Source organism: Bos mutus, chromosome 10 (genome assembly GCF_027580195.1).
Source record: "Bos mutus isolate GX-2022 chromosome 10, NWIPB_WYAK_1.1, whole genome shotgun sequence".
Classification (NCBI taxonomy): Eukaryota; Metazoa; Chordata; class Mammalia; order Artiodactyla; family Bovidae; genus Bos; species Bos mutus.
In genome coordinates, this window is record NC_091626.1 from 83,234,796 (window position 1) to 83,256,862 (window position 22,067).

The 22,067-nt window shown below is 47.1% G+C and overlaps 1 protein-coding gene across 2 annotated transcripts in view; it reads left to right on the forward strand.

Annotated features, from left to right (window-relative positions):
- The first annotated feature begins 541 nt into the window (after window positions 1-541).
- The window catches only part of RPS6KA5 (ribosomal protein S6 kinase A5), a 200,529-nt gene continuing 179,003 nt past the window's right edge, over window positions 542-22,067 (forward strand). Inside the window, exon 1 of one of the 2 annotated variants that reach the window (XM_070378344.1) lies at window positions 542-790. In XM_070378344.1, the coding sequence (XP_070234445.1) occupies window positions 715-790 (76 nt within the window). In that variant the 5' untranslated portion in view covers window positions 542-714. The remainder of the gene's footprint in view (window positions 791-22,067) is intronic. The other variant, XM_070378342.1, reaches the window with a different exon arrangement.

Genomic DNA, 22,067 nt, shown 5'->3' on the forward strand with positions numbered 1-22,067 from the left:
GTCCAGCGGGCGCACACCTTGGAAGGCTTGGGGCCTTGAGGTTCGAACACCTGCAAACACGTGCGTGAGAGGCGCTTGCTTCCAGGCTCCTCCTTTGTCCATGGTGATTGGCGGACCAAACCGTCCAATCAGCCCTCCCCGCCTCTTTCGGCAACAGCCAATCACAGGCCCCGAGCGCCTCCAGACTACTAGACTGTTTACTAACAACAGATCGGAGCTGGGGGATAAGGGGCGTGGCCGTCCTGGGAATGTCGGGGACGGGAAGGCTCCGACTGCGCGTGCGCATCAGCGCAGGTGGGCGGAGCAAAAGCCAGGCTCACCAATCGGATTGCTCGCGCTCCTCCCTCGCCTGCCGCCCGCCGAGCAACAACAGTTCGAGCCGCGGGGCGGGGCGACTCGCCTCGCGTCAGAAAGCGCTGCCCAACGGGACCCGGCGCTGGCGGCGGCGCGCGCCCCGCGCCCAATCGGCAACGGCGGCTCGCAAGGCCGCCGACCCTGCTGGCTGTGGGCGGGGCGGCTCCGGGGGAGGCGGGGAGCGGGGCGGAGTGGCTGCGCGGTACTAGCGGCGCCCGCCGAGGGGAGGCGGCGGGAGCGGGAAAGCGGCTCGCCCCGGCGTCCGGGCAGCTGAGCGGCCGCGCCCCGGCTCCAGGGGCGGCGGCGGGAGCTGAGGGGCCGGGCGCCCCGGAGCAGCCCGCGGGCTCGGGCGAGGGGAAGATGGAGGAGAAGGGCGGCAGCGGCGGGGACGCCGGCGGAGAGCAGCTCCGCGTCGTCAAGCACGAGCTGCGGACGGGTGAGCGGCCCGCCCCCTGCCGGCCGGGCTCGGCGCTGGGGTGCGCGGGGCGGGGCGGGGGTCCCGGGGGTCCCCGGCGGCTGGCCCGAAGTTTCCCGGGAGTAGCGGCGGGCCGGGCTAGGGGCGCGGCACTGACTGACCCAGGTGTGTTCGCGCCCCGTCCCGCCCGGGGACGCACCTGCCCCTCACGCGTCTGGGAGGCGCGCCTTGCTCGCGGTGGGGGAGCGACGCTTAGGTCGGAGCGCGGCTCCCCCGCGCTCGCCTCCCTGGAGGCTCCTGCGGTGCCGGCGTCCTGGGCGCGGGGAAGGGGCGGCTGTCCCCCGGCCGTGTGGATCCAGCCTCAGAGCTGCAGGCACTGAGGGCTTTACGAGCCATCATAGTGAAGTACCGTACTTGGCCTCGAGTCTCTTTCAAAGGTCTTTTGAGGAGGCTCAGTAAATTCAAAGCTCCAGGTAAACCCGGCTGATGAGCCCCCTTACGGCGCTCACGCGCTGATTTTGGGGTCTCTCCAGTCGACTCAGGCTTTATACTTGTTACTTTATTCCTTGTGGGTCTGGGATGTTCCTTATGGGAAACGCTTCTTCCGACTAATCAGTACAGATTGGGTTTGTATTTGTGGAGTCCAGTCCCCTGTTAGAGATCCTTTTTCATTTCTGAACAGATAATACATTTTAACGAGTTGTTCATTATTTACTATTAAATATTTCTGTGAGTGTTAAGAATTTTGATTCAGCTTCTTTGGCATCTTGGGATATTCTTTTATTGTGTAGGGACAGAGCTTATGTAGGTTTCAGGTGTGTGCCTAGCACCCCTTGTTACAATTTTGAACAGATTGCAAAGTTATATCTGTCACTTGTTCTTTAAGTTTTTGTTATTGCTGGTTGGCATTGAGCGCCAGTGTGGTGACTTAAGAGGGGTGTCAAATGCATGCTTACTTATTTCAACATTAACATTGGCTTAAAACAATTTTTTGGGGGGGTCAATGTGAGTTTGTTATGTATCTTGAGCCAGTTACTCCATAATTTTTTGGAGTTCCTAATGTAACTTGTGTGGGCTTGTTTGGTTTGATTTTCCTCTCTCAGCTTAACAGACAACTGATGTTTTCAAAGGGCTATTCAATACTTTATTCCATAAGCATTTCTTTTGTATTAATGTCTGATTTGTGCCAGGCTCAGCGTCAGGTGCTTTTTGATGTGGAGATTTTGAATTTCTTTTTCTTTTCTTACGTAACGATTCCCTGATTCATATATGTAGACTCGTGCTGTGCAGCAAAAGCTGCTTGAAGTCATGTGTTCTCAGCCACTGACCATGGTGCAGTAAGCAGCTTTTTGCTGAATGACCAAGGAGCAACCTGCTTGATTAGTGGTCAACCAACTGCTCAGTTTCTGGGTTTTGCAAACAATACTAGTTTTGTAGAAAACAATGAGTACTGCTTTATTTTCCCTTTCCTACCAACTATGTGAATCATCAGCTTCAGGTTTGCGTTTTTAGAGATTTTTCTGATAGATGGTGAAATTATACTGAATTCATTAGTACTGTTAACTGTCAAAGGAACAGAACAGTCAGTTTGATTTATTGCTGAACATTGAAACAACTGACCGGATATGGTGGTCAAAAACACTTAAAATACAACTTGAGAGATTCAGTCATCTTCAGCCAGCTGGGCTCCTGTCAGCATACGCGGCTGTAAAAGGCGCTGCAGTAACTTGATCTGACGTGGTCCCTTGCTTCCCAAGATGTGGACACGCATATAGTCATATCAGGTCAGCAGTCGGTGATTCCTCGATTGTGCTCAGCACTGTATTGTCTGCTGTAGGATGAACAAAAAGGCGATACAAGTTACGTGGAAAGACACGGACAGGGTCCCAGTGGTGTAGACCGAGTAGCATAGCGTGCCTGGGTGTGGAATCGAATGGGAAAAACTGTGTGCTCAGTCGTGCCGACTCTTTGGGACCCCATGGACTGTAGCCCACCAGGCTCCTCTGTCTATGGGATTTTCCAGGCAAGAATACTGAGAGTGGGTTGCCATTTCCTCCTCCAGGGGATCTTCCTGACCCAAGGATCAAACTCAAGTCTCCTGTGACTCCTGCACTGCAGGCAGATTCTAGACTTTGTCTAAATCCGAGCTCTGCCAGTTACTAGCTGTGTAGACTTGGGCAGGTCACTTCACTCTTTCAGACTCACTTCTCTCACCTACAGAATATGAAAACTGAAGGAGACTCTGTTGGAAAAGTGCAAAGCAGTTTGCTTGGTGCATAATAGCTCTCAGGAGCTGTTGGTTCGTGTAGGTCTGAAGATCACCCGGTAACAGCATCTTTTCTTGGAGCTTGCAGGTTACTCCAGCGCCAGGTCCTCATTCAGGGCTTGCCCTGTGCTGTGCTGCTCGGCTGTCATCTCTTTCTGCATATGTCTTGCCTTCTGAAGCCGAGTGTAAACCCCTGTGATCCCCACCGCTTAGCAGTCTGTGTGTGTCTCTTCAACAGCATTTAACACACAGAGCTGTAATAATTTACTTGTCTGTGCTGGACTGTAAGGTGCTGCCATGTCCTTTATCCATTTTCAGCCCCTGGCATATAGTAAGTACTCAAATGTTGGGTGAATTCACTGAGTGCATGAAAATCCAGGACAGAATCTAAGTTTATTGTAGTCCCAGTATCTTGTAGATGTTAGGTGGTTGATTAGTGGATGCCAGTGACCATGAAAGCTAAAAATGAAGAGAAAGGGATTGATTAGATCAGTTAAACGCACATTTCTTGACACTCTGTTTTCTAGGCTAAATGGTGCTAATGACACAAAAGAGAAAATATCTTGGCCTCTGCTGGTTGGGGAGGAGGCAGTGTAAATCAGTAGTTAGGGTATATTGTCAGACTATAAGAGAAGGGTGCACAGAGTGTAAAGATAGCAAAGGTGAAGTTTAGGGATTTTAGGTTTCGAATAATCAAATCTAACTGTCGAACAACAGCAGCAAAATAGAGGGATTATTATTGGAAGGATATTGGGTTATCTGATTTATTCCATATTTCATTACCTCTTATGTACTGAGTTCCACATTATATACTGGACATGTGTGGTCTTCCCCCGAAATGACAGGGTTGCATCAGACATCGCTGGAACCAGGGACTGGTGTCTCTGTTGTCTCCACCTTGAATCTTTGCTTGTCTCTGTGATGGCCTCCTTCGTTTCCCACATGGACAGGAACTCAGCTGTTGACAGACCCTGACTTTTAGGTCTTACAGCTCTGGGTACTGGATCAGCTTTAGGTATGCAAATCTTGGGGAAGGACTTTAGTAGCCTGGCTTTGGTCAGCTGCCTACTTTCAGATTGTTCAGCTAAGGCCAGAGAGTGGTGTCCTGTTCTGCTAGCATGAGAACTACTGTGGGGAACCTATGGACGGGGGTGAGACCAGACTCTTACAAGAGGATGGATTGGTGGGTACACATTTCCTTAGATGTCCGTCATTAGGAGAGAGAGCCTCACGCTGAGGATAGAGTCAGGAGAGGGGTATTAGTTATCTGTTGCTGTGCAGCAAATGATCGCAAACTTAGTGACTTAAAGCACCATGGTTCCTGCGGCTCAGGAATTCAGGAGTTGCTTAGCCTGGTGGTGTTGGCTCAGGGTCTCTCATGAGGTTGTAGTCAAGGTTTTGGCCAGGACTGCATTCACCTGAAGACTTGTCTGGGGCAGGAGATGCCCTTTCAAGACAGCTTACTCGCGTGTTGTGGGCAGGACGCTTCAGGTCCTCGCTCTGTGGCCCTTTCCGTGCAGCTGCCTGAGTGTCCTGCTCGTGTGACAGCTGGCTCCCCTGGGACAGGTGATCGAAGGGGAGAGCGGTGTGGAAGCTGCAGTGTCTTCGTTGTTAAACAGCTTTTTTTGAGATACAGTTTACATACTATAAAGTCTACTTGTGTTTAGTGTACAATTCAATCATTTTAAGTATATTTATAGTTATACAACCATCACCACAATCTAATTTTAGAACTTTCCATCACTCTAAAAAGAAACTTCTTACCCATTTTTATCGGTCACTCCACATTCTCACCACCCATTCCTCAGTCCTGGGCATCTGCTAATTCTGCTTTTTGTCTGTGTATTTGCCTAGGGACATTTTATATTATGGAACTTCATAAAATGTGGTCTTTTTTTTTTTTAATGTGTATTTGCTTATATTTGGCTGTGTTAGATCTTCGTAGCTGCTCCGTCTCTCCTCTAGTTGCGGAGAGCATGGGCTTCTGGTTGCAGTGCCTTCTCTTGTTGCAGAGCTCTGGTTCTAGGGCATGCGGGCATGCAGGCTCAGAGGTTGCGGCTCCCAGGCTCTAACGGACAGGCTCAGGGGTTGTGGCAAGTGGGCTTGTGGCCTCGTGGCAACAGGACCTTCCTGGACCAGGGATCAAGCTGTGTCCTCTGCGCTGGCAGGCGGAATCTTAGCCACTGGACCAGTAGGGTCGCCTGGTGTGTGATCTTTTATGACTAGTTTCTTTCACTAAACATGGTGTTTTCAAGATCCATCAATTTCTAGTGTGTGTCAGCACTTCATTTTTTAAATTGACAGATAATATTCCATTGTATGGATATACCTGTTTTGTTGTCCATTCATCACTTGATCGACATTTGGGTTGTTCCGACCTTTTGGCCATTGTGAATAATGCTGCTATGTACATTTGTGTACAAAGTTTTCTTGGGTAGATATTAAGAGTAAACTTACTGGACCACGGGGTAAGTCTATGTTAAACTGTTGAGTTTTTCAGCGTGGCTGCACTGCTCTCTAGTCCCGCCAACAACGAACACAGGTTCTGATTTCTCCACACCCTCGCCAGCACTTGTTCCCCTTTTTGCTTGGAGCCATTCCCGTGAGTATGGAGTGGTGTCTCCCTGTAGTTTTGATTTGTGTTTCCTAATGACTAATGATGTTGGCCATCATTTCATGTGCTTATGAGTGCTTTGTATATGTTTGGAGAGATGTCTGTCCAGATCCTTTGCCCATTTTTAAGTTGGTTAATTTATTATTGAGAAACGAATTCTTTATGTTTTGTAGATATAGATCCCTTATTAGTATAGTTTGAAATATTTTCTCCCAGTTTATAGGAGAAAATTATCTTTTTGTGATAACCTTAGAGGTAGTACAGTTTCTTAATTTTGGTGAAATCCAACTTTTTTTTTTTTTTTTAAATAATTTTTTTTCTTTTTTTAATTTCAGGTACACACATGCTCCCCATCCTGAACCCTCCTCCTCCCCCTCCCCATACCATCCCCTGGGCCGTCCCAGCGCACCAGCCCCAAGCATCCAGCATCGCACTGAACCTGGACTGGCATCTCGTTTCATACATGACATTTCACATGTTTCAATGCCATTCTCCCAAATCTTCCCACCCTCTCCCTCTCCCACAGAGTTCATAAGACTGTTCTATACATCAGTGTCTCTTTTGCTGTCTCGTATACAGGGTTATCGTTACCATCTTTCTAAATTCCATATATATGCGTTAGTATACTGTATTTATGTTTTTCCTTCTGGCTTACTTCACTCTGTATAATAGGCTCCAGTTTCATCCACCTCATTAGAACTGATTCAAATGTATTCTTTTTAATGGCTGAGTAATACTCCATTGTGTATATGTACCACAGCTTTCTTATCCATTCATCTGCTGATGGACATCTAGGTTGCTTCCATGTCCTGGCTATTATAAACAGTGCTGCAATGAACATTGGGGTACACGTGTCTCTTTCCCTTCTGGTTTCCTCAGTGTGTATGCCCAGCAGTGGGATTGCTGGATCATAGGGCAGTTCTATTTCCAGTTTTTTAAGGAATCTCCACACTGTTCTCCATAGTGGCTGTACTAGTTTGCATTCCCACCAACAGTGTAAGAGGGGTTCCTTTTCTCCACACCCTCTCCAGCATTTATTATTTGTAGACTTTTGGATCGCAGCCATTCTGACTGGTGTGAAATGGTACCTCATAGTGGTTTTGATTTGCATTTCTCTGATAATGAGTGATGTTGAGCATCTTTTCAAGTGTTTGTTAGCCATCTGTATGTCTTCTTTGGAGAAATGTCTATTTAGATCTTTGGCCCATTTTTTGATTGGGTCGTTTATTTTTCTGGAGTTGAGCTGTAGGAGTTGCTTGTATATTTTTGAGATTAGTTGTTTGTCGGTTGCTTCATTTGCTATTATTTTCTCCCATTCTGAAGGCTGTCTTTTCACCTTGCTAATAGTTTCCTTTGATGTGCAGAAGCTTTTAAGTTTAATTAGGTCCCATTTGTTTATTTTTGCTTTTATTTCCAATATTCTGGGAGGTGGGTCATAGAGGATCCTGCTGTGATGTATGTCAGAGAGTGTTTTGCCTATGTTCTCCTCTAGGAGTTTTATAGTTTCTGGTCTTACGTTGAGATCTTTAATCCATTTTGAGTTTATTTTTGTGTATGGTGTTAGAAAGTGTTCTAGTTTCATTCTTTTACAAGTGGTTGACCAGATTTCCCAGCACCACTTGTTAAAGAGATTGTCTTTAATCCACTGTATATTCTTGCCTCCTTTGTCAAAGATAAGGTGTCCATATGTGCGTGGATTTATCTCCGGGCTCTCTATTTTGTTCCATTGATCTATATTTCTGTCTTTGTGCCAGTACCATACTGTCTTGATAACTGTGGCTTTGTAGTAGAGCCTGAAGTCAGGTAGGTTGATTCCTCCAGTTCCATTTTTCTTTCTCAAGATCGCTTTGGCTATTTGAGGTTTTTTGTATTTCCATACAAATTGTGAAATTATTTGTTCTAGCTCTGTGAAGAATACTGTTGGTAGCTTGATAGGGATTGCATTGAATCTATAAATTGCTTTGGGTAGTATACTCATTTTCACTATATTGATTCTTCCAATCCATGAACATGGTATATTTCTCCATCTATTAGTGTCCTCTTTGATTTCTTTCACCACTTTTTTACTTTGTTTCTTGTGCTTTTGGTGTTGTATCTAAAAAATCATTGACAAATTTAAGGTTACAAAGGGTTTTATGATTTTAGCTATTATATTTAGATTTTTGATCTATTTGTTGAAAGGCTGTTCTTTTCCATTTTATTTTCTCGGCACCCTTGTCAAAAATTAATCAACTGTCGATGTATGGATTTCTTTTTAGACTCTCCATTCAGTTCAGATGATTTTTTGTGTCTGTTCTTAAGCCATCACCACCCTGTCTTGATGACTATAACTGTTTGCTAAGTTTTGAAATCGGAAATGGTCAGTTTTCCAACCTTGTTCTTTTTCAGAATTATTTCGGCTATTTTGGGTCCCTTGAGTTTCCATATAAATTTTAGAATTAGCTTGTCAATTTCCATAAAGAAGCCAACAGTAATTCTGGTAGGGATTGCCTGGAATCTGTAGATCAATTTTGGGAGTATTGCCACCTTAGCCGGAGAAGGCAATGGCACCCCACTCCAGTACTCTTGCCTGGAAAATCCCATGGATGGAGGAGCCTGGTGGGCTGCAGTCCATGGGGTCATTAACAGTCGGACACGACTGAGCGACTTCACGTTCACTTTTCATTTTCCTGCATTGGAGAAGGAAATGGCAACCCACTCCAGTGTTCTTGCCTGGAGAATCCCAGGGACGGGGGATCCTGGTGGGCTGCTGTCTATGGGGTCGCACAGAGTCAGACACGACTGAAACACCTTAGCAGCAGCAGCAGCAGCAGCAGCAGCCACCTTAGCATATTAAATCTTGTGATCCATGAACATGAAATGTTTTTCCATTCATTTAGATCTTCTTTCATTGTTTTTTTTAACAACATTTTGTAGCTTTCAGAGTGTATATTTACACTTCTTTTGTTAAATTTATTCCCACATACTTTATTCTTTTTGATGCTACTGTAAAAATTATTTTCTTAGTTTAAGTTTTGGATTGTTCACTGAAAACATATAGAGATACAACTTATTTTTATTAATCTTATATCCTGTGACGTTGCTAAGCTAGTATATTAGCTTTAGTCTTTCACCATTAAGTATGAAGTTAGCTGTGGGATTTTCATAGATACTTTTTGTCAGATTGAGGAAATTCTCTTCTTTTCCTAGTTTGGGTGTGTTTTTCCTCTTTCCCAACATAGCTTTAAAACAATATTTTTTTAAATAAATTTTTATTGGAGTATAGTTACTTTACAGTGTTCTGTGTTTAGGTATTTTTAATCATGAAAAGGCATCTTTTTTTTTTTGCGTTTATGGAGATAATCATGTGTTTTTATTTTGTTTTATCAAGGTGTATTATATTAATTTTGGGGTGTTAAGCCTACCTTGTATTCCTGGGATAAATCCCACTTGGGTAATGTGTATAATTCTTTTTATGTACCACACTGGATTCAGTTTGCTAGTGTTTTGTAGAGGATTTTTGGGTCTATATTCACAAGAGGTATTTGTCTCTGTGTGTGTGTGAGAGAGAGAGAGCGCGCGATGTCTCTCTCTGGTTTCCCCAAAATGTGTTTGATTGATTTCTGCCACCCATTAAAGACTTTATCTATTTGGTTGCTGTCATTCATACTTAGAGCCTTCTAAGAAAGGCTAAGAGAGGTCGAGTGAAGGTGTTCTATGGAATTTCTATGGAAATCTTGGTATAGACAAAAGTCAGGAGTGGTGATTTACTTTAAAAGATAATTCTGTTTTGCCAGAGGATCCATGATTGAATCCCATTGAAAAATAATTCTCTGATGCTCTTTAAATATGACTCCATTTATAATGATTTAATTTATACTTAGCTTTGTAGGAACATAATGATTATCTACAACAAGATACTTTAAAAATTTGACAGTCTTGGTTATCTGTGAGAACAGTGTGGCTCTTCTTTCTGTATTATACGTGTGTAGCTGTATATTGTGTTTGTGTATCCATATATTTTTTATAGTACTTCCAACCCCCCTTTTTTTTAGTTTCCTCACCTTAAGAAGGGTAGGCATAACTTGTGCTCTATCTTTAGCTTTATAGGGATACTTTGGGAAGGTCAAAAGTATTAATAGGATATTGATAGTACCCTAACTTAATTCCCTGGAGCTTAGACCTTAAAAGAAAATCTGTTCTTAAGTTTCTGTCACAAGTTTTAGAGATTAAGAAAATGATCTATTTGGGCAAAGGAAGTGGAATCTCAGCCCTTAAGTCTGGGGGGATTCCAGTGTATTTTGTATTTGCGGTCCATAGTCAGGGAAAACCTTCTTAGGTGGCAAGTCAGCTGTTGTATAAAACCTGCCATTAACCTCTATACTGCAAAGCAAAAAAGAATCCTGAAACCTCAGATTCCTGGAGACACAAGTGATCTGGTGGGCGGGATTGAATTCCTCCCCTGAAAAAGAAGCTGATGCTTGGCAAAAATTCCTCTGGGGGACATCTGGCATAGTAACATCATGTGTTGACTGAAGCGTCACAATTAAACACGCTTTTGAGAGATGTCAACCCCAAACTGCAGTGGGAGGGAGGGGTTGTCACAGCTTTCTCCTTTGAGCTCCTGGAACAATTTTCAGAGCTTGGTGCACCTCAGAGGTAGGAGCGCTCCTGCATTGCTCTTGTTTTCAGGGAAGACGCTGCTGCTGCTGCTGCTGCTAAGTCGCTTCAGTCGAGTCCGACTCTGTGGGACCCCATAGACGGCAGCCCGCCAGGCTCCCCCGTCCCTGGGATTCTCCAGGCAAGAACACTGGAGTGGGTTGCCATTTCCTTCTCCAATGCAGGAAAGTGAAAAGTGAAAATGAAGTCGCTCAGTCGTGTCCGACTCTTAGAGACCCCACGGACTGCAGCCTACCAGGCTCCTGCATCCATGGGATTTTCCAGGCAAGAGTACTGGAGTGGGGTGCCGTCGCCTTCTCCTCAGGGCAGATGAGTTGAGTCTAAAGGAGAACCGTGCGCTTGCCATGTTTGTCTGTCACAGCGCCCCTCTGGGTTCAACTGTAGCTGTTCTTGCAAAAATCAAGTAAGTTCTCTGGACTTTATACTACCTAAAGTTGTGAGTGAGCTGGCTGTCTCACTTTTTTTTTTTTTAAATACTCAGTAGGCATCCTGCCCTGTGGCAGCAGGAGAATAGGGAGGTAAAGTTCCCAGATTTTAGCCCAGGACTTGGTATTGCAATTTTTAAATTTCACACTCAGGTTTTGGTGTAGGTGTGCCTCTTTTTATATAATTAGTGTGTTCCTGACAAAAAAATTGTGTAAATAATATTTTTATGTATCAAATTCTTTGGAAGACAGGTGAACTTAGTACTTAAAATAATTCTTTTTAAGTACTAAAATAGTACTTAAAATGATTAACTCTTGAGATTAAAGAAAAAACTTCTGAGTTCTCCATTTGTGGCTTTCCTGTACCTATGTAGATTTGGTCTTATAATGTTATTTTTCTGACACCATCACTACCATGTGTAAATTGCCAGTAGCTGCAAACAAGTAAATTGATGGAGTCTTCTTGTATGGTGGACTGAATTAATACACCTCCTCCCCCTAACCTGTAAATATGGTTCCTCACATGACAAAGAGACCGTGCAGACTTAAGGGTGGGGAATTCTGACACGGGCGCAGGGTAAGCAGAGGTCCTTGTGAGAGGGAAGTAGGTGGATCCGAGAGAAGGTGTTAACGAGAGTGGAAACAGACGGGGAGGAGGAGGTGCGACGGGGGCAGCAGAAAGGGGAGCGGCGCCCCTGCTGGAGGGGCCGAGCCGAGGAGCCGCGGAGCCGCGGGCTCTCCCGGAGGACGACGGCCAGGCCCCTGGCCTGCCCGAGAGGAGCGCGGCTCTGTCACTTGGCTGCTCTGTGGAACCCAGCCTGAGACTTCTGAGCTCTAGAACTATAATAAGACGCATTTATGTTGGCAGTGGCACCCCACTCCAGTACTCTTGCCTGGAAAATCCCATGGACGGAGGAGCCTAGTGGACTGCAGTCTATGGGGTCGCTAAGAGTTGGACACGACTGAGCAGCTTCACTTTCACTTTTCACTTTCACGCGTTGGAGAAGGAAATGGCAACCCACTCCAGTGTTCTTGCCTGGAGAATCCCAGGGACGGGGGAGCCTGGTGGGCTGCCATCTATGGGGTCGCACAGAGTTGGACACGACTGAAGCGACTTAGCAGCAACTTAGCAGCATGTTGTTCATAAACCATGAAGTTTATGTAATCTTTTACAGCAGCAATAGGAAACCAACACATCTTGCTTAAGACTGGATGAACCAAGAGATAATTTTGCCCCAGGCTTGGGTAACTGAGTAGGATAACAGTGTGAAGCAATCAGTCATTTAAACAACCATTTAGTAGAAACTGGTAACAAATGCCTGCTTCTTAGAAGAAATAGGATGGTGTTCCCTCTAGGGAATCCCCAAGACATTCCTTTCTGATCTTGGTACCCAGCCTGGCTGAGCTGCTGTGACCAGCGGTTCTGGTGTCCATAGGAATGCTGGGAAGTAGACCCCCAGGGCAGGCCTCTTTTACCAAGTTGGTGGCTAGAAAGCTTCACATCTCAGGGCTGCACCACATACAACTGTGACCTAGCGTGCATCTTGAGGCCTCTTCCTGGCGTCATCTTCTGCCCTTAGTCTTTCTTCCTTTCTTACACTTTAGTTAATTTCAATAATTTGTCCTAAGTCTTTTCTAGACCAAGCAGGAATTAGGTAAATATCTCATTAAATAAATGCATTTATATACAAACCATGAATAATACGGACAATGTAGAAAGACGTTTGACTTTCTATCCAGGATTTTGTTTCTTAAATCTTTGTGGTGTGGTGTTCGTGCTATTTTTATCTTTCTCCTAAGAGGGAAAAAGTAGGTCTCAGATTAATTAATGGCGTTTTAGAGTTTTTAAAAAGTATATAGTGAGAAATCAGTAAAATTGAGGCATACTTTAAGAAACAAATTTTATTGGCAAAATGATGGAAGTCGTACACAGGCCTCTCTTTTCTGTGTTGGTGGAATATCCCCTCAGTAATGGGAAAATTCAGGCCACTGAAGCAGTCTGTCCTCTAACCACATCAATACTGGATTGAAATGACATATTTTTCCTATAGAAAAAACTATTTAAAACATGTAATAAGGAAATGTTGTACTTCATATCTAAATAAATGATGTTGCATTGAAAGGATGTGAGCACTGAACCTCATCAGTGGATCTGCGCTAGCCCTTCCCTGTGAATGTGCCCCTGTTTTTCCTTTATACCAATGTCCTTGTTTGTAAGGAAACATCATAATTGGCTAGAGTAGGACAGATCTAACGGGTACACACAAATCAAACACATAACTTTGATGTACTTTTGTCATGTATAAATTGGGCAAAAGAGCCACAGTTCGATTCATCCATTACGGACTTGTTGATTCTTGTGTGTCTGGCACCGTAACAGATGCTGGATTTTTGCAGGGAACAAATTAGACACGGCTCCTCCCCTCATTGAACACATCTAAAGAGAAAGACCTTCCTTCCGTAACCACACAGTTGACCATAGGATTGCAGTTGTGATAGGCCATGGGGTCATGCAGACGCTCTGAGAGAGTCTGAGGGTGGCCGGCCTCCGGAGGAAGTGGGGGAGCATCTGTGTGGCGGAGTGTCCGCCGGCCCTGCTGTCGTGGGGTGCCGCGTAGGGGGCGGGCAGCGAGGTGTTTCTGCCAGAGGCAGCGGCAGATGGTCCTGGAGAGGGGAGGGCTTGCAGCCCCGGTACCGGATGGAAGGCCTTTGTGGCCCAAGCTTGTGTCCAAGCAGGAGAGCCGCAGGAAACGCGCTGAGAAGGTAGCCGAGCCGGTGGGCGGGCTCTGTGGGTTGTTCAGGTGTCACCCTGAGTGCAGGGTGAAGCTGCTGAAGGATTTTTCAGAGATTAGTTTTGCACTGTTAAAAAAACGGCTTCCTCGTGTGAGGGGCATGGTAGGAAAGAGTGTCTGAGGGGAGACCAGTTCAGAGGCTCTTGTGGAAGTTCAGGTGCAAATACAAGTTGGGATTGGGTAATGATTAGAAATTAAGAATTGTGAAAGTATTTGAGATATATTTAGCAGAATATATCAGCGGAACTTGGGTGGTAGTGATATGAGATTTTCGGGCTGGAACAAACATATGTTTGAAGGTACGGTTTGTTCAGATGGTGTATTAATTTTCAGTTGCTGCATAACAAATCACCACAAACTTAGTGACTTGTAATAGCACTTGTTCATTAGCTTACAGTTCGGTAGGTTAGAATTCTCCACGGCATGGTTAACGTCAAGATGGTAGGCAGATGGGACTTCCCAGTGGTGCAGTGGTTAAGACTCCGCCTTCTCATGCAGGGGGTGCAGGTCCCGTCCCTGGTTCAGGGGCTGAGATCCCACATGCCTCTCTGCCAAAAATACTAAAACAGAACAGAAGCAATAGTATAACGAATTCAATGAAGACTTCAGATGGCCCACATCAGAAATCGTAAAAGAAAAAGATGGTAGCCAGCCAGAGTTCTTGTCTGGCGGCTCTGGGAAGAAATGCACTTGGAAGCTTGTTGCCATGGCCAGCAGACTCTCCTCCCAACGTCTTCAGTCTGCGGCCGCAGCGTCCTCAGTGGCGCCAGTGGGGCCTCTGTCGGCTGCAGAGGCCGTCTGCACCCACTCACCTGGCCCCCCGTCTTCAGGCCTCTGAGCTGGTGACACGCTTCCTGGCTCCTGCGCTCTGACGTCCGAATCTTCTGTCATCTCTAGGCTTTGTGTAATTAGGTCCGACTTACCTGAACAATCTTCCTATCGTGAGATCAACTGATTTGGGACCTTAAGTACATGAGCAGCAAAATCCCTGTCTCCCAAGAGTGGCGTCTCCTCATGCTCAGGTGCTCAGGGCAGGGGCCACACAGAGGCCACGGAGGCCGAGTTGGGATTCTTCCTTAGAGCTCACAGAAGGTGAGCCAGGGGTGATGCCCGTGGGGTGGGCAGAAAGGATCGAACCCAGATGTGTACAGATCAAAGCTTGAGATGCCTCTGACATACTCTAGTAGACACACGTGGTGATAGCAGTCGTGGGTAATGAAAGCTTGCTGTGTGCTGCCGAGCTGGTGCTTGTATCAACTCATTTAGTCCACACGGTAGCCTTATGAAGTCAGTACCATTTTTATTATTCCAATTTTACAGATGGGGAAACTGAGTCTTAGAGACGTCACTGACTTGCTCAGGATTACCCAGGAAGTAAATATAAAGTTTTGAAACCTGAGTGGTCTGGCCCCCAGGCTGACCTAAACTGTTGTGCTTTCTTTCATCAGTGGGATGTGGGCCTGGAGCTCGGCGAAGGTGTCTGGGCTGCAGGTGAAAATTCTAGCATCACTGGGATGTAGATGGCTTTGGAAGCCCAGTTGTGAATGAGATCATCTCAGGAAAGCTTGTAGAATGGAGAGAAGAAGGGGACTCAGAACTGAGCCTCGAAGAACTCTAGAATTTAGACGATGGGTAAGAAAGGAGTAGCTAAGAAGGAATGCAAAGGAGGAACGGCCGGGAGCGGGTGGGGGTGGGAGAGACCTCGGAGAGCTGTGATGCCAGGAAGGCAAGGAGAGAAGGTGCTTCAGAGGGCCTGTCAGAGCCGACTGAGCAGCTGATGACCTTATCAAGAGCAATTTTAGTGGAGGTTTGAGGGGGAGGCCAGATTGCAATGGACTGAGGAGTGGATGCAAGTGAGTACTTAGAAAAATTACTTTTTTTACATGTACAACACTGCTTTATTTATTGATTTAATTTATATCTGGCAGTGCTGGCTGGGCTTTCCCTCGCTGCACAGGCTTCTAGAGCACGGGCTCAGCAGCTGTGAGGCACAGGCTTCACTTCTCCGTCACACGTGGGCTCTGCCCGGGCCGGGATCACACCTGTGTCCCCTCATTGGCAGGCGGATTCTTATCCACTGTGCCGCCAGGGAAGTCTGCGAGTGGAAACTTTGAAGAGGCTTGGTTCCAGAGGGGATTAAAGAGAGAGACTTCGCCAGGGGTTCCGCTGGGGCAGGGCAGCTATGTTTTGTTATTTTAAGAGGAGTGATGCTAGAATACGTTTAGTGTGAGTCCATTATAGGGAGAAAGAGAGAGAGAACTACTGAAGATACACAGAAAGAGGGGATAACTGAAGGCACTGAGAAGGCCCGTTGCTTCTTTTTTTTTTGAACACAATTTCTTTCTTTATTTGGCAGTGCTGGGTCTCAGTCGCGGCACCCGCGGTCTCTGTTGCAGCACACGGGGTCTTCAGTTTCCATGTGTGGGCTCTAGTTCCCTGACCAGGGGTCGACCCTGCGCCCACTGCTCTGGGAGCACCTTCTTAGCCACTGAACCACCAGGGAAGCGCCCTCATCGCTTATGTTATGATGACAAGTGGGAATGGATACAGACTCTTTTGTAGATTTGGTGGCAGGAAGATATGGGAGTTTTCAGGCCATGCTTTTTTCCCCCCTTCTCTATGAATTGTGAAGAAGGGCAGTTCTTTATTCAAGAAGAGAAAAATAGTTTTATTGTTTTAAAAATTGTTCTTCTGGTCTTTAAAAATTCTTAGATATGGAGAAACATGCAAAAAGTAGACAGAATTCACACGCTTCAGACGGAAGTTTATAGGAGAGCGTTGCAGAAGGACATACAGACAGGTGAAGGACATACAGAAAGGCTTTGGATGCGGCCAGACGCGCTCTGCGCTCTCCACAGAGGTTGTTCTCTGGACGTGGTTTCTGGATCATGCCAAAATTCTTCGTAAGCATAATGTTCTTTTTCTTACTTTTGAAGTGTTATATTTAGTTCCGTTCTTCTAAGTTAAATTTATTTGGTACATGTATTGGGGGGAAAAAAGGCTGTTTGTTACTGCTTTACGAGCATTTGTTTTCTTATTGACTCAGTTTTCACATTGGCTCCATCATGTAATTCCAGAATCAGCTGGATAAGTAAACACTGCTGTTTTAGACACTGAAAGCACAGTGAGTCTTGAGGGTAAGTGACCCCGGCAATAAGAGAAAAGTGGGCAGCATTGTTTTAAAGTACACAGATATTAAATATAACTTTGTTCTGCCTCCAGCAGAATGTTGTCCAGAGAGATGGTTTGAGGGCCAACCACAAATCTAAACAGCTTCAGAACAGCTTACCACCTGGCACTTAAAAGGAACCTAGTGTGCTGGCTGTTCAGCTTAGCCGCTAGCTCTCACGTCGTCCCCAGGATCAGACTACTCGACTCTGCAGACGAGGGGTCAAGATGTTTAGGTTTCAGGGTTTTGTACATGCTGGACACCCCCAGAATTAGAGTTTATCTTGTAAATTGTTGTATAAATAATTTATTTCCCCTTAACAAAAAGAAAAAAAAAGAACCGAAATAGCAGAGAACGAGTTTTTTCTCACTGCATACAATTGTCACCTTTTGAATGAAGCTAAATTAGTCCAAGAAGCTTATGTTTTTGCAGCGTTGAGTAAGAAAAGGCAAGGTTTTACAAGAAAAGTTCTGTTACAGCTTCGTTGGTCTGGTCGCAGTAAAATAGATGCTACATCTGTACTTCCCAGGTGGTAGATTGAGAGCAGACCCAGGTGTATTAAATAAGGATGACTGAGTCGCGTGGCGCCTCACGCCTCTGTTTGAGGAATTCCACTTCCTCAGAGAACTTGCCCCATTTTCCCCACTCGCCCTGGTCTTCAGGCTCCTCTTCCCACATGGTTGAACCATCTTATCAGGGGAAAAAAATTCCTCTGTGGCCCTCTAGTTTTTGCTTTCCCTTTCCCACCAGATGTTGAAAGAGCAGTTTATACCAGCTGTTGCTGTGGCTTTATCTCCTGTTCAGTCTTTGATGCCCCCAAGAAGCGCGCTGTCTGCAGTTACTCATGTCCCCCTGTTCTCCTAATCTGGGAAGAGCCTCCGTTTAATCCTCCTCGGCCCATTAGGGCCGTCGGCACACGAGTGTGGGCTCGGTGTGGGCTTGCTCTCCCCGGTCCCGCCCATCCCTGACCACCTCGCCGCCCTCTCCCCCTGGCCTCCTCTGCTTGCCCCTTAAATGTTGGTAATCTGCCGTCAGCCCTCTTTCTTCTAACTCTGCACGGTCTTTCTGGGAAATCAAGTATCACAGCTTGAACTACCATCTGAGTCTCTCTCTTCTGCTTGGATCTCTTTCTGGGGTTCCTTACCAGTTACTCCCAAGTACCCGCCGAGCAAGAGGTAGCTGGGCAGCCCTCGGGGCCCACTCACGCTCAGATCGAAGGCTGCCTCTTCCTCCAGAGCTGGCCGTGGTTTATTTAGGGACATTTCCCACCTGCCTGGACCCCAGCTAGACGCATCCTGGACGTCCTCTGCCTTGGGTCCTGCCCACCTACCGGTTCCTTCCCCCAGTGTGTCAACTCCGTCTCTGAAAGGGCGCCTTCATTTCTGGCTCAGCGTTGCCACTGCCGGGATCTTAGTTCAGTGTCTGACCGAAAGTGATGGCTGTCGTTTACCGAGCTTTCTGTGTTGGGTCCTTTGCTGAGCGTCTTGCGCGTCTCATTTGGCTCTCACACTATGTGTATGGTTGGGACTATGTCTGGCCTCTCTGGCCCTCTCGCTCCTGTTGTCTGCCCCTCGCTGGAGTCCAGTGTAGCGGTGAAAAACAGTTCCTGTGGGCCTCGATGCCCTTTGAGTTGGTGGTGCCTAATTTCAGGCACGGATGCTGCACATTTTCAGTTTCTGCCCCAGGCTTCTGACTCCTGCTCACGTTTCAGCAGCCTGGTGGGAACTGGCTGGGCGAGCATGCGGACCCCAGAGGCGAGAGGCGGAGTGCCCCGCAGGGCAGCCCACGCCAGAGTGGGCAGAGCTGATGTCATAGGCGCCCGTGCGCTTGGGAGCTCTGGCGTGTCTCTGGGACTCCAATTTCTCGGCTTCTGCCCGTTCGCATCCATTCTTCCTTCCAGCGGCCTGCCCGGCTGTCTTTAGGCCCAACTCCATGTGCAGGCGCAGCAGGCTCACACGGACTGTTTGCTTCTCAAAGCTGTGCAAGGTCAGCCCCCCGTGTAAGCTCCTTACTCTTTACGGTTCAGGGGTCAGCCTCTCCTGCACACCCTTAGTAGGTGTTCAGAATTGAGGTCCAGGCCCCATGAGCAGAGAGCCCTCAGATGGGGCGCCGAGCGCAGGAGCCTGAGAGTGTCGTGCCCCGGAGCCCGCGTCCTCGGGACAGGCAGGCGGGGAGCAGCCTGCTCGCCCGGAGCTCGTGCGCTGGTCCCTCTGAGGTGGACGCCTCTCATACTGTCCCCGGAACAGACGCTAGACACACTCGTGGTATGGTCTGATCAGGGAGAGGACACTCAGGCTGGTAGCCAGGTCCTGGCTAGTGTGCACCCATGGGGGCGGCGGGGGTGCCGGGGGCCGGGGCCTTGAAGGCGCTGGAGCGGGCGTGGCGGAGCAGTAAGGTTAGAGGGGAGCATTCACCGACCTGGGTGCTCTGCTCACAGCTCAGGACTGAACATCCTGCAGCCTCCTCCTAACACGCTTCTGGGGTGGTTCTAGGAGTCGGGACGTGACTGTGACCTACAAAGAGTAGGTAAATAAGCAGGAACTGCCTTGGCAGAGTATTGAGACCAGAAGTCTCAGAGAAGAGCGTGTTGCAGTGGATTTATTCTATGAGGCTGGAGAACACACTTTTTGACTTTTGGATCCTTCAGTTCAGTTCAGTCACTCAGTCGTGTCCGACTGTTTGCAGTCCCATGAATGGCAGCACGCCAGGCCTCCCTGTCCATCACCAACTCCCAGAGTTCACTCAAACTCACGTCCATCGAGTCAGTAATGCCATCCAGCCATCTCATCCTCTGTCGTCCCCTTCTCCTCCTGCCCCCAGTCCCTCCCAGTATCAGGGTCTTTTCCAGTGAGTCAGCTCTTCACATGAGGTGGCCAAAGTACTGGAGTTTCAGCTTTAGCATCATTCCTTCCAAAGAACACCCAGGGCTGATCTCCTTCAGAATGGACTGGTTGGATCTCCTTGCAGTCCAAAGGTCTCTCAAGAGTCTTCTCCAACACCACAGTTCAAAAGCATCAATTCTTCGGTGCTCAGCTTTCTTCACAGTCCAACTCTCACATCCATACATGACCACTGGAAAAACCATAGCCTTGACTAGACGGACCTTTGCTGGCAAAGTCATGTCTCTGCTTTTGAATATGCAATCTAGGTTGGTCATAACTTTCCTTCCAAGGAGCGTCTTTTAATTTCATGGCTGCAGTCACCATCTGCAGTGATTTTGGAGCCCAGAAAAAAAAGTCTGACACTGTTTCCACTGTTTCTCCATCTATTTCCCATGAAGTGATAGGACGGGATGCCATGATCTTTGTTTTCTGAGTGTTGAGCTTTAAGCCAACTTTTTCACTCTCCACTTTCACTTTCATCAAGAGGCTTTTTAGTTCCTCTTCACTTTCTGCCCTAAGGGTGGTGTCATCTGCATATCTGAGGTTATTGATATTTCTCCCAGCAATCTTGATTCCAGCTTGTGCTTCTTCCAGCCCAGCGTTTCTCATGATGTACTCTGCATATAAGTTAAATAAGCAGGGTGACAATATACAGCCTTCATGTACTCCTTTTCCTATTTGGAACCAGTCTATTGTTCCATGTCCAGTTCTAACTGTTGCTTCCTGACTTGCATATAGGTTTCTCAAGAGGCTGGTCAGGTGGTCTGGTATTCCCATCTCTTTCAGAATTTTCCACAGTTTATTGTGATCCACACATTCAAAGGCTTTGGCATAGTCCATAAAGCAGAAATAGATGTTTTTCTGGAACTGTCTTGCTTTTTCGATGATCCAGCAGATGTTGGCAATTTGGTCTCTGGTTCCTCTGCCTTTTCTAAAACCAGCTTGAACATCTGGAAGTTCACAGTTCACGTATTGCTGAAGCCTGGCTTGGAGAATTTTGAGCATTATTTTACTAGTGTGTGAGATGAGTGCAATTGTGTGGTAGTTTGAGCATTCTTTGGCATTGTCTTTCTTTGGGATTGGAATGAAAATTGACCTTTTCTAGTCCTGTGGCCACTGCTGAGTTTTCCAAATTTGCTGGCATATTGAGTGCAGCACTTTCACAGCATCATCTTTCAGGATTTGAAGTAGCTCCACTGGAATTCCATCACTTCCACTAGCTTTGTTCGTAGTGATGCTTTCTAAGGCCCACTTGACTTCACATTCCAGGTTGTCTGGCTCTAGGTCAGTGATCACACCATCGTGATTATCTTGGTCGTGAAGAGCTTTTTTGTACAATTCTTCTGTGTATTCTTGCCACCTGTTCTTAATATCTTCTGCTTCTGTTAGGTCCATACCATTTCTGTCCTTGATCGAGTGCATCTTTGCATGAAATGTTCTCTTGGTATCTCTAACTTTCTTGAAGAGACCTCTAGTCTTTCCCATTCTGTTGTTTTCCTCTATTTCTTTGCATTGATCGCTGAGGAAGGCTTTCTTATCTCTTCTTGCTATTCTTTGGAACTCTGCATTCAGATGTTTATATCTTTCCTTTTCTCCTGTGTGCTGCTGCTGCTGCTGCTAAGTTGCTTCAGTTGTGTCCGACTCTGTGCGACCCCATAGACGGCAGCCCACCAGGCTCCCCCGTCCCTGGGATTCTCCAGGCAAGAACACTGGAGTGTGTTGCCATTTCTTTCTCCAATGCATGAAAGTGAAAAGTGAAAGTGAAGTCGCTCAGTCATGTCCGACTCTTAGCGACCCCATGGACTGCAACCTTCCAGGCTTCTCCATCCATGGGATTTTCCAGGCAAAGAGTGCTGGAGTGGAGTGCCATCGCCTTTTTCTCCTTTAGAAGGGTCCAAACAAAGCATCTCATTCTCTCAGGTAATTCAGAATGCCCAGGTGAGAGGAAACTGCCCGAGTGTCATAGGAGAGCCTCCATGGACCTGGGTTTCCCTGTATCCATGGAAACGGGGGGCTCTGGAAGAACACGGGCCACACAGTGTCACCGTGTAACAGTGTCACAGGGCGAGGTGGGTGTAATTACCACCGGGGGCCAGAGTGGCATTCACGGTGCCCTGGCTCACCCAGCCCTGGGATGGAGCAGAGTGATGGACCGCCCGCCAGGACGGCATTGGCCTTGTGTGATTTAGGCCGTCGTCTCTGAGGGAGCTCCGCCTTCGGCTGCCTTGCCCTGCTGGGCAGTTGCTGCTGCAGACGCTTTAGTTCCGTTCCCTAGAGGGGCAGCAGCAGGAACACTCCCAGTTAGACCTCGAGCTCAGAGTAAACTCTCCCCTGCCACTGTCAGGCGGCAGCCGCGCCAGCTCCTTGAAGACCCAGTGACCCGTTTACCTATCCTCCAGCTCCCTGGGTGTGGCTGCCGAGTAACCCGGCGTGCTTTCCAGGTGCGCGCGTGACGACTTGGCCCGCATGTCACCATTCGGTGGCCGATTTA